The 20024-nt window shown below is 46.3% G+C and overlaps 1 protein-coding gene across 1 annotated transcript in view; it reads right to left on the bottom strand.

Annotated features, from left to right (window-relative positions):
* LOC122542237 (ras-related C3 botulinum toxin substrate 1-like) overlaps positions 1–19782 on the bottom strand; it is a 79263-nt gene extending 59481 nt beyond the window's left edge. Inside the window, exon 1 of the mRNA XM_043679764.2 lies at positions 19590–19782. Coding sequence (XP_043535699.1) covers positions 19590–19624 — 35 coding nt within the window. The 5' untranslated portion in view covers positions 19625–19782. The remainder of the gene's footprint in view (positions 1–19589) is intronic.
* Positions 19783–20024: the final 242 nt, after the last annotated feature.

The following is a 20024-nucleotide window of genomic DNA, read 5'->3' as shown; positions in this document are numbered from 1 at the left end:
AGAATGATAGGCACAATAAGGAAGAGGCCAAAAATATCAGCCTAGCCAACGACACTCACATCTCAAAGATTTTTTTATATAATAAAAGAAATTGGGAATTTTTACATGATCAACAAATTTAACACCAGCCAGACAAAGCAGCCTGTTGGTTTGGCAGCCAATCCACCATCTCCAACAATCATTCCCTCCGCCATATAGTCATGCAAACCAGGAGCAGGAGGCGGCCATTCAGCCTCTCCAGACTGCTCTGTAATTCAATATAGTGGTTGACCACACTGTGGCCTGAACCCCACATTTCTCCCTTGCCGACAGTCTGACTCTGCCCAGTTTTGTAGCAGGGTCTTTTCACTCGCAAGGTGAATGCAGTAACCAGTGCACCACAGAAACACTGCTCCAAATGCTCAACGGTACTCAATGGTGTCTACTACAAAGATGATACAACTCCTCAGGCCTGCTTCAACAGAATCCAGCAAATCCAAAACCTTCATCTCCCAGAAGGACAATGGCAGCAGATCGATGGGAACCGCTTGCATGTTCCCCTTCAAGCCCACCATCCTGATGTGGATCTATAATCACTGCTCTTCACTGAGTTGAAGTCTTGGAATGTCCTCCCTATGGGTGTACTTAGAGCACATGTAAAACAGTAATTCATCACCACCTTCTCAATGGCCTCATCAACCTCTCACAAATACAAAGACCATCGACTGAAATTCCACTTCAATTATACAGAGCCTCAACTACGCCAATTATTTGCTCTCACGGTCTGGAGAATGCTGTCAAGGCCACATGCATAGTCAGTGGGATGCTCCAAATAAAGACTGTTGAGCAGAATGCCAGACTTCAGCACTTGCCCAGAAGGTCATATCCCGAAACCGAGGAGTGCAAGTGTTATGGAGTCACACAGGATGGAAACAGACCCTTCGGGTCCAACCAGTCCATGTCAACCTGATATCCTAACCTAATCTAGTCCCATTTGCCAGCATTTGTCCTATATCCCTCCAAACCCTTCCTATTCATGTACCCATCCAGATGCCTTTTAAATGTTGTAATTGTACCAACCTCCACCACTCCCCCTGGTAGCTCATTCCATACATGCAGTACACTCTGGAAAAAGTTGCCTTTAGGATCCTTTTTATATCTTTCCACTCTCACCTTAAACCTATGCCCTCCGCTACCCAGAGGGAAAAAATACCTTGGCTGTTTAGTCTATCTATGCCCCTCATGATTTTATAAACCCCTATGAAATGGGTTTGGTTATAAATCTTATGTCCTGCTTATTTCCTGTCAGCGAGGAGGATGTGGACAATCCAAGGGCCAGTGGACATTGGCGTTACTCAACTACCACTTGTTGCTACATGCAAAGCAGCTGACAGGATGTGGGCTGGAACCCGAGCAAGCAGTCGCATCGCACAAACGAACAAAACAATTGCAAAAAAAAAAAGGGAACAATGTCTTTCTGACAACACAACTCCTACAGCACTCATCGGGGACCAAGAGTGTGCTGGGTCCCACACCTGTTGGAAAGTTTTGAAACGTCACACTGCAAGAAAATTCGTGCCCTTGTGTAAGAACCAGAAACTGCGCACTTTCAAAAAACGATGGTGAGCAAATTCTAAACAAGTGACTCGGCAAAAGGCATTCAAGTCACCCTCAACAGCAATATGCCACTGGCCCCAGGCTTGCTGCAGAACCCATGGCCTTCCTCCAAGAGTCACACAGCATACAAATAAACCCTTCAGCCCAACTCGTCCATGCCAACCAGGTTTCCCAAACTAAACTTTCCCCACTGGTCAGTGTTTGGCCCCATCTCTCACTAAACCTTTCCTACTCACATACCTGTCCAAATGTCTTTTAAAATGTTGTATCTGTACCAACCCTTTCCTCTGGCAGTTTACTCCACACTCAAACCTCCCTCTGTAAAGAAGTTGGTGCTAACATCCAGAAGCAACTTAGAACAATCTTTTCCTCAGCTACAAACTGATGCAATGCACTTCCTGACTTCCCCAAGGTTGGAGGGAGGCGGTGGGGGGTGTGGGGGTGGATAGAATTCAGTCCTTATTCAGCACAATCACGGCCACTCGGTCTGTGGCCTGTAATGACCATACCCTTTCCCCTCAATCCATGGCTCCCTTGTCTATTGCTAAATCTCTCTACCTCAGCCTTCAATAACCCAGCCTCTACTGCTCTCTCATAACAACCTAAATAACACTCAAGAAATCCTCAACCTAGTCTTGAAAAGGGAGGCTCTTCATTTTTCGGCCATTCTCCCTCGTTGCAGACATCTCCCACGAAAAGGGAACATCCTCTCAGCATCCAGTCCCACTGTTCCCAAATAGACCTGGCTTAAGAAAAGCAACAATGCAACACAAACAGTCCAGTACCACACCCCAGTGACCAGCATTCATATGTGAATGCAGATAGAAAATACATTGCAACAAAAGAGGAGCTATGGACTTCTCACTGTTTCATTGTGAAGAGATCCACAAAATAAACCTTCCTTTATCACACACTCAAAAATCCTCAATTACAAACAGGAGCAAAGCAGACCAACACCTTTCAGTGGAGTCAAAATCATGGGTTCAAAACAGAGAGTTTTCCCAGGTGTCTGGTCAACATTAGGTCTCAACCAACCTCAGGGGAAACCAAGCAGATTATCTGGTCAATATCAGAGTGGTCTTTGCAAGCTTGCTGTACACAACTGGCGGCTGTATTTGCCACAATGAAACAGTGACTACGCTTTAAACAAACACTTAATGGCTATAAAGCATTTTGGAATGTTCAAAGATCAGAAAAAGCACTAATATAAATACAAGGTCCAAGAGTGTGGTGTCGGAAAAGCACAGCCGGTCAGGCAGCATACGAGGAGCAGGGGAGTCAATGTTTCGAGCATAAGCTCTTCATCTCGAGATGTCGACTCTCCTGCTCCTCGGATGCAGCCTGACCGGCTGTGCTTTTCCGACACCACTTTTTGACTCTGATCTTCAGCATCTGCCGTCCTCACTTTCTCCTAATATAAATACAAGTCTTGGACACTCTTGATGCAGTGGTAGTGTGCATACCTTAATGCCAGGAGGCCTGAATTGACGTTCCACCTGCTCCAGATCCATAACATCCCTGAAGTGCATGTTAAAGGCACCTATAAATGCAAGTCCTCCCTTGATCGGAGAGCGTACAAATTCAAGGTTATTCCCAGTTGGTCAGATAGGGTGTTTTTATCTCAAACCAAACCTAACTTAAGGTTTTAGCACACGTTATCAGGAGAATCAATAACATTCTTAGAAAAGCTAAAAGGACAAATGTTTGAAGAGACAAGGTAGGGGAGCAAGGTGCTGAAAAACAAGGTGGATTACACTTTCAGAGAATCACTACAGCTACAACAAACCAGCTGACATTCTTATCAGATATATTATGATACATGTCTGGGGCAGGTGAGATCTGAACCGGAATCTCTGGCCCAGAGGGTAGGGACACTACCACTATATGACCCTCATTGACTCTCATCTATGAGGAATCTAATAAAAGACCTATAGTATTCCAAAGGTGTTTGCTGGCTGGATGGATAAAGAATAATCCTGCTAGCTAAGGAGATCAAGATGACAGGTCAGCAATACCAAGACGGCTGTCACGTGTGGGGTGCTGGAAAAACACAGGTCAGGCAACATCCGAAGAGGAGAATTGACATTTCAGGCATGAGCCCTTTAAGCAGGAATCCCTGATGGAGGGTTTATGCCTGAAACATCGATTCTCCTGCTCCTCGGATGCTGCCTGACTCGCTGCGCTTTTCGAACACCACACTCTTGACTCTGATCTTCAGCATCTGCAGTCCTCACTTTCTCCTAACACCAAGATGGCTGCCAAGCAACCCAGGAAGTGAAGTCAGGAGAATCTTCTTTAGTCATGGAGTGCTGAGAATGTGGAACCAGATGAGGCAGCCGATAAGAAAAGCAAACAAGGGTTGAAGAGGAGAGTCAATCACGGTGGCTGTGGTTAGCACTGTTGCCTCACAGCACCAGGGACCCGGGTTAGATTCCAACCTCGGGTGACTGTTTGTGTGGAATTTGCACATTCTCTCCGTGTCTACGTGGGTTTCCTCCAGGTGCTCCGGTTTCCTCTCCCAGTCCAAAGATATGCAAGTTAGGTGAATTTGCCATGCTCAATTGCCCATAGTGTTCAGGGATGCAATGGTTATGTGCATTAGTCAGGGGTAAATGTAGGATAATAGGTAGGGGAATGGGTTTGGATGGGTTCCTGTTCTGATGGTCGGTGTGAACTTGTTGGGCCGAAGGGTTGTTTCCACACTGTAGGGATTCTATTCTATGAAGAGGAAAGGAATTTGAGAATGGAAACTGGAGGCTGGAGAATGGAAGGCGGCTGACATGGAATCTGATCGCTAGCATGGACTAGGTGGACTGATTGGCCTACTTCCGTGTCTTGACAGGCAAAATTCTAGGATCTACAACTTAAACCCAAAATCTCGGAATTACCCGTATAATTAGCATCGCGGCTGGAAGTACAATGCTAAACCTCAAGTCAGTAATCAAAAAATGCGTTATCATTGGAAGATTACGAATGGCTTGCTTTCTTAATATAATCTTAAGCACAAAGTAACTGGTATTAGGTTCAGCCAAACCTCGACCTGACAGGCAACATGCCAAAAAAGCACAGTATTGATCTTGGGCCAAGTGCAAAAACGAAAAGCACAGTTGGTATTTGGAAGAGAATACTGAACATTGGGCCAAAGTATTTGTTAGGGGGTTGATCCTGCTGTCCATTTGCAGAATCTGTACTCCTGACTGCTGTCTACATCCATAAAAGGTATAATCTCACCTCAGCATCAGACCATTGACAGCACCTTGCAGCCTCTATCACCGTGAAAGGACCAAGAGCAGCAGATAAATAGGAAGACCACCACCTAGTAAATTCCCCTCCAAGGCAAACTACCCTGCCACGCAATTATAATTACTGCTTCAGCTCACTTGGTTAAAGTATTGGGAGTTCGTCACTAACAGCAGTGTCAAGTGTTATTGCAGCACCACCATCTTGAAGGCACTTAGGGATGGGCAATAAAATGTTGGTTTAACCAGTGACCCCTTGAACAAATTCACAAGAGAAAGGAATTAGGGATAGAAGATAGCCATTCAGCCCCTCAAGCCTGATGTACCACCTGGTAAGATCCAATTGTAGCCTCAACTCCACTTTCCTGGATGTTCCCCCCATCCCCCTCAATAACTTGTTGATTAATGTGTCTAATTCAGTCTAGAGAATATATGTAAAGAAGAATTCCAAAAAGCTAGTGACATGTTAAAAATGGAAAAAAAAAATCCTCTCCCCTCCAAAGATACACAAGAACCAGACTGAAATGGAGACACCTCGCCCATTGTTTTAAAAAACATCATCCTGCATTTATCATAAGCTCAGGATGCCCCCAAAACACTTTAGCAAGTGCAGTGATAGCAATTCTAAAAAGCTAAGGTGTCTCTACACTGCAAGATCCCAGAAACAGCAATCCAATAGCGTGGTAATGTGTCATGCTCATGTCTACAGGAGGCATCTGAAATGTCTTGGGATGATTCAGTGCCACCAGTCTTCCTTATTAGTGTACAAGTTGCTGATACCACTCAGGTAGGATGCCCCGAGCAGAAGATGGACTTAATCTTGACTAACAATAGATGTTTATTCTATAGTACTTAATGGCTAGATACATTACAACCAAAACACAGCCCTTAGATCTCAGGTTGGACTCAATTGTAAGTTTGTTTTTATTCATTAACTGGATGAGGGAGTTGCTAGCTGGGCAGGGTTTATTGCTCCTCTCTAATTCCCCAGAGGGCAGTTCAGAGCCAATTACATTGCTGTGGGTCTGGAGTCACATGCAGGCCAGGCAAGGATGTTTCCTTCTCAAAAGGAAATTAATGAATCAGATGGGTTTTTCCAACAATGACTGTTAATGGCTAATCGACTCAACTCTAGATTTTTAATTGCATTCAAAATTCCACCATCTCCCGTGATGGGATTTAAACGCAGGTCCTCAGAGCATTACATGGGTCCCTGGATTGAGAGTACAGTGATAATACCACTAGACCATCGCCTCTCCTAATTAAATGTTTAGCTACAGAGAATTAACAGGAAGACAACCCAACACAATTGGGTTGCTTCTCCAAGACACAACTCTTTTACATCACGATGGTCAGAGTCCAAATAGTGACGTCAATTATCTTTCAGGTACTAACTGCCTTATGCAATAACAATCATTGTGGGGAAAAAATGAATGATATTAGGAAGGGATTAACATTGCCAAGACAGCTGGGCAAATACCGCAAGCTGCCCACAAATTCTATTTTAATCTTAAGTGATTTGGGTCTGAAATGCATTACCTGCAAGTATGGAGGAGGTAGGTTCAATTGAAGGACTCAAGGAGAAACAGTGTTCAGGGAAAAGGCAAGAATCAGAATGCTCAGAGAGTCAGCACAGACATGATGGGCCAAGTGGCCTCCTCCAGCACCCCCCCTACCTCATACCCCCATCCTCACCCCCCGCCTCATACCCCCCCCATCCCCCACCCTGCCGCCTCATGCCCCCCATCTGCCCGCCTCATGCTCCCTGCCCCCCACCTGCCCGCCTCATGCCCCCCACCTGCCCGCCTCATGCCCCCCATCCCACCGCCTCACGTCCCCCATCCCCCACCCGCCCGCCTCATGCTCCCCATCCCCCTCCCCCCCGCCTCATGCTCCTCATACCACCCCCGCCCCCCCGCCTCATGCTCCTCATACCACCCCCGCCCCCCCGCCTCATGCTCCTCATACCACCCCCGCCCCCCCGCCTCATGCTCCTCATACCACCCCCGCCCCCCCGCCTCATGCTCCTCATACCACCCCCCCCGCCTCATACCACCCCCTCCCCCCTCATAACCCCATGCCCATCCCCCACACCCCTCATACCCCCCCCCGCCTCATACCCTCATACCCCCCCCCCCCCGGCCTCATACCCCCACCCCCCCCCCCCGGCCTCATACCCCCACCCCCCCCCCCCCGGCCTCATCCCCCCCCCCCCCCGGCCTCATCCCCCCACCCCCCCCAGCCTCATACCCCCCCCCCCCCCCCCGGCCTCATCCCCCCACCCCCCCCAGCCTCATACCCCCATCCCCCATCAGCCTCATACCCCCCCCCCCCCCCCCCGGCCTCATCCCCCCACCCCCCCCAGCCTCATACCCCCATCCCCCATCCCCCACCCCCCCCCCCCCCGACCTCATGCCTCATCCCCCCACCCCCCCCAGCCTCATACCCCCACCCCCCACCCCCCCCCCCCCGGCCTCATCCCCCCACCCCCCCCCCCCCCCCCCCGGCCTCATACCCCCGGCCCCCGGCCTCATACCCCCACCCCCCTCCCCGGCCCCCGGCCTCATACCCCCACCCCCTCCCCGGCCCCCGGCCTCATACCCCCACCCCCCTCCCCATCCCCCTCTGCTGGGTATTTTGAAACAAATTCACATCTGAAAACGAAACCTTAAAACATACAAGCATCATCTCCAACAGCACAAGGCTGTGTCGTTAACAGCATTAACCCATTATAATTGTCACCTCAAATGACATCGCGACCTGTCAATTTTACACTTTTTTTTGGTTAATATCTTCCTGCTTTCAGAATTTCCACTCATCTAGACAAAAGGTGATCTACCATGGAGGAGGAAGAACGAACATTTAAATTCCAAGGAGCTCAAAACAGAATTATACTTCCTTTAGAAACAAGGTTTCATCAAGCGCAGTATTCGGAGTGCGCAGTGTGGTATTTGATCTGAACAACAGTTATAAACAGGAAATCAATACTCAACCCTCAGTCTTTACAAGATAGATTGCCATCTCCACCAGCTTCTTTCACCCTGTTCCCCAACTAAGACAAAACATTATGCCCCTCCCCTCCCCTCTACTCTACTCTATCCCAAGGGAGATTCGTTTGGAGAATAGCACTCAGAGTTCTGGTCAATACAATTGTGCTCAATCAGGTTAAACCCACTGATATTACAGCTAAGAAAATACAAGGATGGATCTGCATGAGCATTTGAACCCACCAGATAAGCACATAGCCTACCAGGAAATTAGCACTTCCGTTTAGTCAGGAGGTGCTGCATTCTTTGCAGCTATGTGGTTTGGGTTCTTATAATTCTGGTTTATAAAAAAGAATCATCTATAGAACGCCTTTCACAACCTCAGGAACCCTCAAAGCACTTTACAGCCAATGAGGTGGTTTTTCCGCATATCGTCACTCTTACAAAAGCAAGAGGTCCAGGAGTCAGTTGGTACACAGCAAACTGCCACCTTTCTGATCAGCGACAGATGTCGATTGAGGGATAAGTAAGGGGCAGGACATCCCCCCTCTCCTGTTCTTCAATAAGTCATGTCGCAACAGCTCCCTCAGGGTTGGCATGTTTCTACGAATTTCTGAGCAGAAAAGATGATGATGCTGATAACGCAGCCCTCCCTCACTACACTGGTGTATCAGCACAAATTATAGACTGGGGTCATCTGATGGGAGGCCTTAAAATAGTTAACATTTTACTCAAGTAGTCTTAAGCAACAGTGAACCTTTTTACTTCCTGCACCTCTTTTGGAAACTGCGGGCTCTTACTGGTGGCAGTTGCAGATTGTCTCATGAAGAGAAGGTTAGATAGGCCAGGCCTGTTACTCTCTGGAGTTTCGAAGGTGATTTAATTGAAACATACAGGATCCTCAGGGGACTTGAACAGGAAGATGCGGAAAGGATGCTTCCACATGGGGAGGGGGGGGGGGGATTCTAGACCTGGGGCTCGCCCATTTGAGACTGATGGGGTTGGGGGTGGGGGTGGTAGAGAAGAATTCTCAAAGGATTGAGTTTTTGGAATTGCCTTCTTCAGAACCTTGAAGTATTTTGAAGGCAAAGGAAGGTAGATTTTCGATGACCAAGGAGTGGAAAGATTATCAGGGATATGCGGGAATGTCGCATTGAAGGTATAATCAGATCAGCACAATCTTACTGAATGGTGGGACCGGCACAAAGGGATAAGTGGCCAACTCTCATTTGTAAACAGTTCCTCAGATTCCATCACCTTCAGGATTTTTCCCAAAGGGACCATATTCTACTCAAACCCTTGACAGAGCGGTGTCAAACTCTACCGTGGGGAGGTTCCAGCTGCTAAGACACATTATCTTATGATCAGACTCAAACTCACACCCGGAGTACGTTTGAGATCTGCAACAGGATCTTAAGCTGCTAGAGGGTGAGAAGAAGGATTAAAACCACGCACTAATTTTATTAATTGAATGATTGTATTACCTTCCTTAAAATTACAGCTCAACACAGCCTGGGGATCAAATGGGGAATCCACCTGATCAGTCTCCGTTCCCAAATATTGAGCCACTGAAGGCTCAAGGAGACTGAACATCACAATTGGCCCCACACAGAATGTTAGGATTCATAAAACATGGAAACAAACTCCCTCTCCTTTTCCTCCTCCTCTATCACCAGTCCCTGAAAGAACTGGTTCCCATAAACATTTATAGTTTTAGAGGACTGTGGATTTGAAAGCACAGAGTCTCCACGGTTTTATTACAGCTGCATAAGGGAGAAGGTAAATTCACGTCTCAATTGTATCGCCCTCTATTTACAGGTATGAAGATTCAGGTTCTGCTCTCTGGACATTTTGCAACATTCCTCTTGGCGTTCAAATGTCTCAACTTGTATCATATTTCAGAGAAAAACAAAACTGGTATGTGCATCAACAAGGAACTTGGCACAAACATTAAAATAAAAAGGAGTTTTCAATTTAACCTGCAAATGCCTGAATACACCAGCAGTAGAGTCGCAGAGATTTACAGCAAGGAAACAGACCCTTCAGTCCAACTCATCCATGCCAACCAGATATCCCAACCTAATCTGGTACCATTTGATAAAGTCACAGGTTTAACCAATGTCCATACATTTCTGAATTGAGCATCCCACAGGAGATGCTTCAGCTATTCCAAATAAATAAGTCAGGTAATACATTGACCATTCCTTCTGAGTGGCCAGAATGGAGCCAAACCGACCAGGGAAGGGGAGGGAAGCATTTCTCTCGTCTTCAGTCAGGGAATGGGCGGCAACTTTATACAGGCAATTGACATGGGGAAATCATTTTGCCCAATTTAGCAGGAGCATTACAAACGCCTTTGGAAGCCCGCTGGGTCAGTGTTGGAAATGCAGAAATATTCCTTTTAAGAAAATAAAACAGCTCCAGAGTTAATTACGAATAAGTGATGCTCATTGAACTTTGAATTGAACTGCTCGGTGCATAGGGCTCTTGTGGTACAGTTCCTACCTTTAGACCAGGAGGCATAAGTTCAAGCCCCACCTGTTCCAGAAGGGGTGGATTAACATCTCTGTATGGGTTGATTAGAAAAATGGGTTAAGTGAAAAAAGAGCAAGACACAGATTACCATTGCACCATTATGATAACATCACTGGATTAGCAATCCTGAGGCCCAGGCTAGTGATTTAAGGTCGTGGGTTCAAATCCCACTCTGGCAGTTCTTGGGATTTCAATTCAATTAATTAATCTGGGCAAAAATATATAAAATCCACCTGGGTCAAAAATGCCCCTGCTTTTTTAAAAAAAAAGCAAGAGCTGGGTGTGGGGTTTGATGTGAAAGATTAAAAAAGGTTTGGGTGCTTTGGTGTTCGGGGGGTGGGGGGGGGGCCAGGGGAGAGAAAGTTCAGTCTTGTGTCAGAACATTTCCGGATAGAAGAAGGAAAAACATTTTAAAATGATGGGTTCTTAAAGAGTTCTTGCTCAGTTGCAGTGTCCCCACTCTAAGTCAGAAGGCCTGGGTTCAAGTCCCAACTACCCCACAGGTTGATTAGAAATATGAAAAAAAGCAGAGTTTCTTTTATTTATTTTATGGGATGGGGGTGTCACTGCTGGGCTCAGCATTTATTGCCCATCCCTAGTTGCCCCTTGAGAAGGTGGTACTGAGCTGCCTTCTTGAACAGCTGCAGTTCACCTGCTGAGAGTTGACCCACAATGCCTTTAGGAAGGGAATTCCAGGATTTTGACCCCCACGACAGTGAAGGAATGGCGATATATTTCCAAGTCAGGATGGTATGTGGCTTGGAGGGGAACTTGCAGGTTGTGATGTTCCCATGTATCTGCTGCCCTTGTCCTTCTAGATGAAAGTGGTCGGGCATTTGGAAGGTGCTGTTTGAGGACCTTTAGTGAACTCCTCACAGGTCCAGATAGTGGACTATGGAGGGGTGCATTTACCTCTTCTGGGGCTGTGTTTCTGACAGTTATCATTGGAGAGGGAGCATATGTCCATTAACACCCTCAAACCCTTGAGAGAGGTGGGCACTGTAGGAGTTGGAGTGAATTACTTCACCGTATAACTCCATTTACAATGTAGTTCCCTCCCTCTCTTCGTTGTTGTTGCAGTGCCCCTGGTGGGCGGTGTTTATCAATCAATCTCTAAGGGCCAGAAGGCTTGGGTTCAAGTCCCATCTGTCCCAGATGTTTATGACACATCTGAACAAGTTGATTTTAATACGAGTGGGTTCTTGGGTGGTATGGGTTCAATGCATTAGTGCCCCCACCAACTCCATTTGATTTCATTTCCTCCCTTGTTTCCCCACCTTTTCTTCTGCTATTTGACACAGCAGTGCTTGCCAATTGTTTAAGTGGGTGATTTGGTAGTGCATTTTGTAAATAAAAAAGTACAACGAAGAGCTGAAATGTTGGGGACACTTGTCGTGCAATCGTAGTATCCCTCCCTCTGAGTCAGGAGACCTGGTTAAAGTCCCTGCTCCATTGGTGTCTCTGAATAGGTTGATTTTTAAAGGATAGTAATTGTTGTTTGGACAACTAGATTGGGGCATTAAGAGAGAGGTGTGTTCTTCTGTAGGGGCTGGAGTGCATTATCTCCCCATCCAAGATGATTTTTGATTTAATTCCCTCCCTTGTTAGCACCAGATTTTCTGGATTACATTACACTACCCCATATAGGCAGAATAGGATGAGGGGGCAGATCCCTCACCACCGCCCCCCTGACCTGCGCCATTCTATTGGCGAGATAGGCATTGCTGGCCCATTCTTCGACCCCTCGCTCTCCACACCCACAGCAAAGCCCACAACCTACTTGGAAACTGAGCCAGATTCTCAAGTACTGGCGGTTCACACCCCCTCAGAGGTGTCACGTACCACTGTCTGGATTCAGGAACCTTTGGAAAGGCATGCTTAAGTAGGAGCTACGTGGAGAACCAACCAGACATCAGCAATGGCAAGCTTCAACATACTGGCCGGCGGACCGCATTCGATGACTGTTATAGCAGAAATTGTTCCCACCCCCCACCACCCCCAAAAACGAAGTTTTCTGAAAGTCGGTTTTGATTGTGGGCATTCCAAGGCCTTTTATTATATGGAGGAGAAAGTGAGGTCTGTAGATGCTGGAGATCAGAGCTGAAAATGTGTTGCCCTTTCCTGAAGAAGGGCTTATGCCCGAAACGTCGATTCTCCTGTGCCCTGGATGCTGCCTGACCTGCTGCGCTGTTCCAGCAACACATTTTCACTCCTGTTATTATATGTCTCACCATTGCTGTACACAGAGCAGGCATGGAGGTGACAGGACCTGGCAGTTTTTAAATAGGATAGGGGCAAAAGTCCAAGAAATCAGAGGTCGGTCTCCTAACCAGCTCGTCCCTCTGAGCTTCTCCTTCCCCATTTAAACTACTTCTGGGTTTGCTAGGCCCTGACTCAGCCAACTTTTTATGTGCAGCCTTGTGCCTGAGTATCCATGTCAGTGCGTATTTAAAGGGACAGTGGTCTGCAGAGGCATAATTTTCCAATTCAGGTTTCTTAACTGAATATCAGCTCCATGCCCCTTAGTTCAGACCCTCCAGCCAGGATTAAGGACAAGATGATACCTGCATTTATAGAGCACTTTTAACAGTCAATTGTCCAAAAGGTGCAAAGAAGATTATCAAAGTACTGAGGCACAGAAGATACTGGCCAAACTGAATGTGAGGAATTCAGCTCAAATAGAACATCTGGATGGCAGAAGAGATGATAGCTGGCCAACTGTTACTACAAAGGCTCCATGAGTAATGACAAGTTGAACAAAATATCTTTGTCAGAAGCTGAGGAAATATATTTCAACTAAAAAATGTCAGAGTGGTATTAGTTCACAAACTGGACCACTTATGCCAAAGAATGGTCCACACACAACAGCTGGAAGAGTAGCAAATGTAAAGATGCATTCTGTTCAAGGATGGACATCACATTCCAGTGCACAGGAAGGTACTGAACATGCACGCACCTGAGAGATCTCTGACTGGGCTCTCATTCATCACACTGCTCAGTGATTCAGAGTTTGCTGCATTTCCCATTCACCAGGCACTCAAATGCAATTAGTCATGGGGAGCATCGACGGAGATGATTCCCCCATCCTCCGCTTGGGGTACCATATGAAGAGGAGTTGCTGTGTGCAAGGGCTTCAGGATCCTGGAGCAACCTCGTGATGATGTCAGGGAGCTGCACATCACCGAGCACAAATAGCACCGTGAGCAAAGTTTGAACAGATGACAAAGTCTGTGAACACATGGATGAGAACTTAAGTTCTTACCTAGTGTACAGTAGAAGAGCAGAGGCGGACATATCGAGGATTGCCATGTCTGGGAGTATTTACTAATAACGTGTAATAAAGTGTATAACTTTGATGTCAGGTTGATTAAGTAAATTCAAGGACACTCTCAGACTCCAGCTTAGTAATGCAGCAAACCACGCAAGTTGAGAAACAAGCCAATTGTTGCAATTTTAACAAATGCAATACTGTACCTTGCCCCTAGGGTTACAGAGCAACTACAGAATCCTCTGCTTTACTGAATAGATTGGGCATGGTATCCCAGGGTTAATGGGCAATGCAGATAAAGCAGGGGGCAGCCATTCAGCCCCTCGAACCTATCCCATCGGCATTCAACAAGATCTGTGATCAGACACGATGGACCTCCATTTCATTTGTTAACAAAAATCCATCAATCTCAGATTTAAGTTTAACTAATCGAGAATGGACTGCCACTTGTAGGAGAGTTTAGAAGAATGGGAAGGGGAGGGGAGGCGGGGTCTCAGAAATCTATGAAATTCTAACAAGATTAGACTGGGTAGATAGATGTTAAGAGAAAACGTGAGGACAGCAGATGCTGGAGATCAGAGTTGAGAGTGCGGTGCTGAAAATGCACAGATCAGGCAGCAGAGGTGCAGGAGAGTCACTCCTGCCCGAAACATCGATTCTCCTGCTCCTTGGATGCTGCATGGCCTGCTGTGCTTTTCCAGCACCACACACTCTCGACAAGATGGATAGTCTCGATGACCAGGGTCAGTCTTAGGATAGGCCATTTCGAATTGAATTGAGCAGAAACATCTGCACCCAGAGAGTGGAGACCCTGTGCAATTCTCTGCCACAGAAAGTAGTTGAGGCCAAAACACTGAATGTTTCAAGAAGAAATTCTTAGGGGGATCAAAGGTTAGAAGGCAGGAAGAGGGGAAAAAGTTGGACGATCAGCAATAGAGATGTACAGCACGGAAACAGACCCTTCGGTCCAACCCATCCGTGCCGACCAGATACCCCAACCCAATCTAGTCCCACATGCCAGCACTGGCCCTTATCCCTCCAAACCCTTCCTATTCATATACCCATCCAAATGCCTTGGATCGAAAGGGCGACATTCGATGTTTGTATTCCTAGGAGACTCAAACCCCAAAACGCCCTGTGTGCCTAGAAGCATTTCCACATTTAACCCCTGAAAAAGGTCTGGCTCAAATACGAGACTGTGCATCCTGGTCCTTGACTTAACAAAGTGGTATTTTCCCGACTGACTCCCCTTTATATCTCCCAGAATGATTCATTCATCCCTGCGTATCCTCAAATTAGCTGCCAGCCATCAGTCCACAGTTCTGTATTGGAACGTTAGCAAAGTTTTTGTTGTTGCTCAACATTGCTATTTATTTTTTCCTTTTGTTAATTACCCACCAAAAGCACACAAATGTTGCAAGTCCTCAAGATGTTGCAAGGGCTTACAGGATATTGGTTTACTGCAGCTGGACGACTGCGAAACTTAACACCATTCTTTCAGAGGTATAATCCAAAAACCCGAACCGAATCTGAAGGGACCAGGGGCTGTTTAGCTGGCCTTTAACACTAGCCACTGTGGATGCTGACAGGCACCATGACCTCCAGTGTCATCCAAGCAGGTACACACTACCCTCGACATCAGCAGCAAACATACAGCCAGCTCCCAGATGAATGCAATGACTCTTGGCTTTATCCCTCTGCTGCCTCGCGAGTCCCTTGAGCTGCTTGCCCACAGCACAGCAGCAGGTGGGTCACCATTTCCTCTAGCCAAACAGTGAGATGATTGAAGCCATTAGCACCATTCCCTAAGGCAAAAACACCACCTCCTCCCATTTCCCTAGTCAATGGGCCATGCTTCACCTGGTCACCATTGTGACAGTCCTGTCTCACCCACACTCCTTCCATCATAAAGACTACCTCCTCCAGGAAAGGACCAGAAATCACCGTCATAGAATCATAGAGACGTACAGCATGGAAACAGACCCTTTGGTTCAACCCGTCCATGCCGACCAGACATCCCAACCCAATCTAGTCCCACCTGCCAGCACCCAGCCCATATCCCTCCAAACCCTTCCTATCCACATACCCATCCAGATGCCTTTTAAATGTTGTAATTGTACCAGCCTCCACCATTTCCTCTGGCAGCTCATTCCATACACGTACCACCCTCTCTGTGTGAAAAGTTGCCCCTTAGGTCTCTTTTATAGCTTTCCCCTCTCACCCTAAACCTATCTACAGATTCAATTAATCCAACACTGACCAGGTTGCCATACTCACCCTACACATAAATATCTGATTTATCTAAACCTCGGTTTCGGCTGTCGCATCCTGTCCCAAGCCCTGCTTCCCGACCACTCAGGTTCTCTTTCACCCATTTGAGACATTTAATGACTATGAAACGACAATGAAGCCTACAAATAAGACACACTGGTCCAACCATTCTGCAAAATGAACTGCACAAGAACCAGTATATTAATTTCCCAGCATTACTGCTTTATCCCCCGGAGTGGGGGGGTGGGGTCCAGCACTTCAGCTCTGCCTCCTGCCCACTCCACCCACTCCCCATCTCTCCTATTCCCCCAATCTCCAATTATAGCTTGGTATACTTCCACCCTTACCCTTGGCATGCTTCATAGAATGCCTACAGTGTGAAAGCAGGCCCTTCGGCCCATTGATTCCACACTGACCTTCCAAAGACCATCCATTCAGACCCACATACCAAACCCCACTCCCTTCCAAGCCTATCCCTGTATTTCCCATGGCTAATTCACCTGCACATCCCTGGACACCATGGGACAATTTCTCATGGTTAATCCACCTTAGCTACACATCTTTGTATTGTGGGAGGAAACTGGAGCGCCCAAAGATAAACCCACATAGACACAGGGAGAATGAGGGGACAGACAGTCGGCCCGAGGGTGGAATCGGACCAGGGACCCTGGTGCTGAGGGGCAGCAGTGCTAACCACTGAGCCACCGTGCATCCCAATGCTCAGTTCAATTATCTGGAACCACCCGCACACAAAACACTTTGGACTTTGATAAAATTACTTCTTTCGTGAGATGTGGGTATCACTGAAGAGATCAACATTCACTGGCCATCTCCAATTCTTGAATGGAATGGTTTTCTAAGCCATTCCAGAGGGGCAGTTACAAATCAACTACCCTCCAATGGCCAAGTCTTTGGTCAGCCATGTCTAAATGTCCTTTTTTTTTAAAAGGATTAGTATCCATACTCCTCATACCTTGATGAAGCAATTGGGGAATAACAGATACTCATTATAACTGCACAGTGCTGTTACATCTGGAGCCTTTGCAGCACTTGGTCAAGATTTATTTTCGACCAACCCATTGAGTGATGTTACAATAGGTGGGATTTGTCCAGAGGCAGGAGCATTACCACTGCAGCCGACTCCACCTGAAGGAGCAGCAGCACTTTGAGAGCTTGTGATTTCAAATCAGCTTCTTGGACTATAACCTGGTGACCTGTGACTTCTGACATTGACTGGACCCTGTGCCCTTGATCAGGGTATTTTGCAAAAGCTTTCACTAAATATCAAGCCTAGCATTTACGGGATCCTCAGCAGGAGGAAGTGACATGTGTTCCTTTGAAGGGAAACAGAAAACAATAAAAGTCCCTTTTTCCCCATTCCAAAGGACTGGGATTTGTATAACACCTTTCATTAGCAGTAAATTCTTCATGATCCATTTTTTTTTTGACGTGTAGACTCTTTTGTAATGTAGGAAATGCACAGTTAATTTGCATAGCGATAAAGTGATAAGGTTTGTACTGTGATGAGATAATTATGGTTAGTCAACCTTTGCTTAAAATGATTAGATGTGATTGAAACGAAAGGTGAAACAGGCTGCAGGGGTTAAATAGCACATTACTATGTTCAAAAATCATTCCCCAACATGCGCATCCAAAACACTTTTTAAAAAGGGGCATCAAAATGACATTACTTCCAGGTTCAATGTACCATCATTAGCCCAAATAATATGAGGCTAATATGTTTCATACACAGACAGTCTGACACCATTGTTTTGGGGGTGGGGGCAGGGGGGGTGGGGGGAAGAAACAAAAGCAGAGGTTGCTGGAAAAGCTCAGGGGTCTGACAGCACCTGTGAAGAAAAATCAGTGAATGCTTCAGGACCAAAAATACTGCTCAGTTATTGTACTGATAAGCTCATGAACAATACCTGAATGGGGCACAGCAGGATGGGGACACATGGCTGCTTTCCCCTTGGGTGGGTGGTTTGGATGAAAGGCAGGGGAGTGGCGAGCTACAAAGATGGCCATTTGGATCAGCATCCAGAACTGTAAACATAATGCTCAGCCAAAGGAATGTGCATTTAGAGTCATAGAGATGTACAGCATGGAAACAGACCCTTCGGTTCAACCCGTCCATGCCGACGAGATATCTCAACCCAATCTAATCCCATCTGCCAGCACACGGCCCATATCCCTCCAAACCCTTCCTATTCGTATACCCATCCAAATGTCTTTTAAATGTTGCAATTGTACCAGCCTCCACCACTTCCTCTGGCAGCTTATTCCATACATGTACCACTCTCTGAAAAAATTGCCCCTTAGGTCTCTTTTTAGATCTTTCCCCTCTCACCTTAAACCTATGCCCTCCAAATCTGGACTCCCTGACCCCAGGGGAAAAAAACTTTGTCTATTTACCCTATCCATGCCCCTCAATTTTATAAACCTCTATAAGATCACCCCTCAGCCTCCGACGCTCCAGGGAAAACAGTCCCAGCCTATTAAGCCTCTCCCTATAGCTCGAATCCTCCAACCCTGGCAACATCCTTGTAAATCTTTTCTGAACCCGTTCAAGTTGCACAACATCTTTCCATTTCTGTAGCACCGTTCACAGCTTCAGGAAGTCCTAACCTACTTCCCAACCAACACCATACAATTTGTGCACAGCAAGCTCCCACAATTGGCAACGCAATAATGACCAAATAAACAATTTGTTCTTGAGAAAGAGCATTCCTTCAAAACAGTACCATGGGATCTTTGACATCCACTGCACAATCAGTTCAAGGAACCTTCCTCTCTGAAAGTCTATGGTTTTAATTTCTAGCTTGTCTGGATCTTGAATTCCATTGAAACAGATTGTTAAAAAAAGATCACTATAGCTAGTGTCTGTAGAAGCCAAACTGACACACCTCCCTCAGTCCTCAGGCTAAAGAATTTTCTGTTCAAACCAAAAGGTCTGAGTGAGCGTGGGTGCAAAAATAAGTTTACTTGCAGGAAGTTAGTGAGCAGCAAGCCACAGGGTGGTAACATCTCAACCGGTGATACATCAATGAACCAAAACCCTAAACTGACACAGTAATCTCCCACAAGCACTGCACAAACAAGTACATTTTTTGGAAAATTTTACGCACTGTAACACAAAGTAGGATTATATTATGTCCTCCATGAGGTGTCCAATCCATCCTTTTTTTTAAAGTGTAAAATAAATTTTAGAATACTCAGCCTTTAAAACTCGTTTAACAGAGAAAAAGCTGATTTTTAAATTTCAATTCTGTAATATTAATCTTCATTAAAAACACATAGGTTGCAAAATTCAGAGGGACAGATGTGGATAACTAGACCCAGTAAGATTATTAGACACAGGAACGATCAGAAAGACGGTAATTTTTTTTAAAGGTAAGTTTTAACATTAAAGAGGGCGGAGTAAATGTATTAATGGCAACTATGTTGCAGAAGTACTGAAAAACCTCCCCCCACCACCAAAAAAAAAGGAACTGAGGAGGAAATGAAAGAGGAACCTTACATTTTCATCTGCTTAAGTCAATCTTTCCACAGACTGTGAAACAAAAATTCAAAAGCACATGTGGAAACGATTTGTCGCGAACCATAGAAGTGTAACGGGCGAAAGTTGAAGCTTGAGAGGAGGGGGGGAAAAATAGTTTGGGGAAAGTTTGGAAAAGTGCAGATATTACTCACCCATCCCCCACCACCACACATTTGATGGCCTGCATCTTCTAAAACTGGATGAGGCGAGACTTCAAGGTCTCTAAAAGGGTCGGACTAGTAGCGAGAGGACAAACAAGGTCTGTCAGGACGGTACAGGAGTCAGTAAAGGCAGGGCATTCAAAGTGAGAAACTTCACTGAAACCTCTGAGCTCACTTTACTGCCACCACCCAAACCCTGCGCTGCAGTGCGAACAAACTTGAGTCATTAACCCTGCCTTCTAACCCTTATTGGTTACCCTCTCCTTATTCGCCTGTTGATTGGTCTGTCTGGGTGTCAATCACGTCCAGCATGTTGGTCGATCCCACCTGTCAATCAAGGTGACCCGCCCTTTTCTATCTGATTGGACAGTTCGCTCTCAAGGGCGGGGTCCAGGCTGTCGATTTGGGACCAATATTTTCCATTCT

Source organism: Chiloscyllium plagiosum, unplaced genomic scaffold (genome assembly GCF_037043375.1).
Source record: "Chiloscyllium plagiosum isolate Xiang-an unplaced genomic scaffold, Cpla_swu_hap1 HiC_scaffold_33, whole genome shotgun sequence".
Classification (NCBI taxonomy): Eukaryota; Metazoa; Chordata; class Chondrichthyes; order Orectolobiformes; family Hemiscylliidae; genus Chiloscyllium; species Chiloscyllium plagiosum.
Note: the sequence above shows the minus strand (reverse complement) of the source record. Positions and strands in the feature narration are given on the sequence as shown.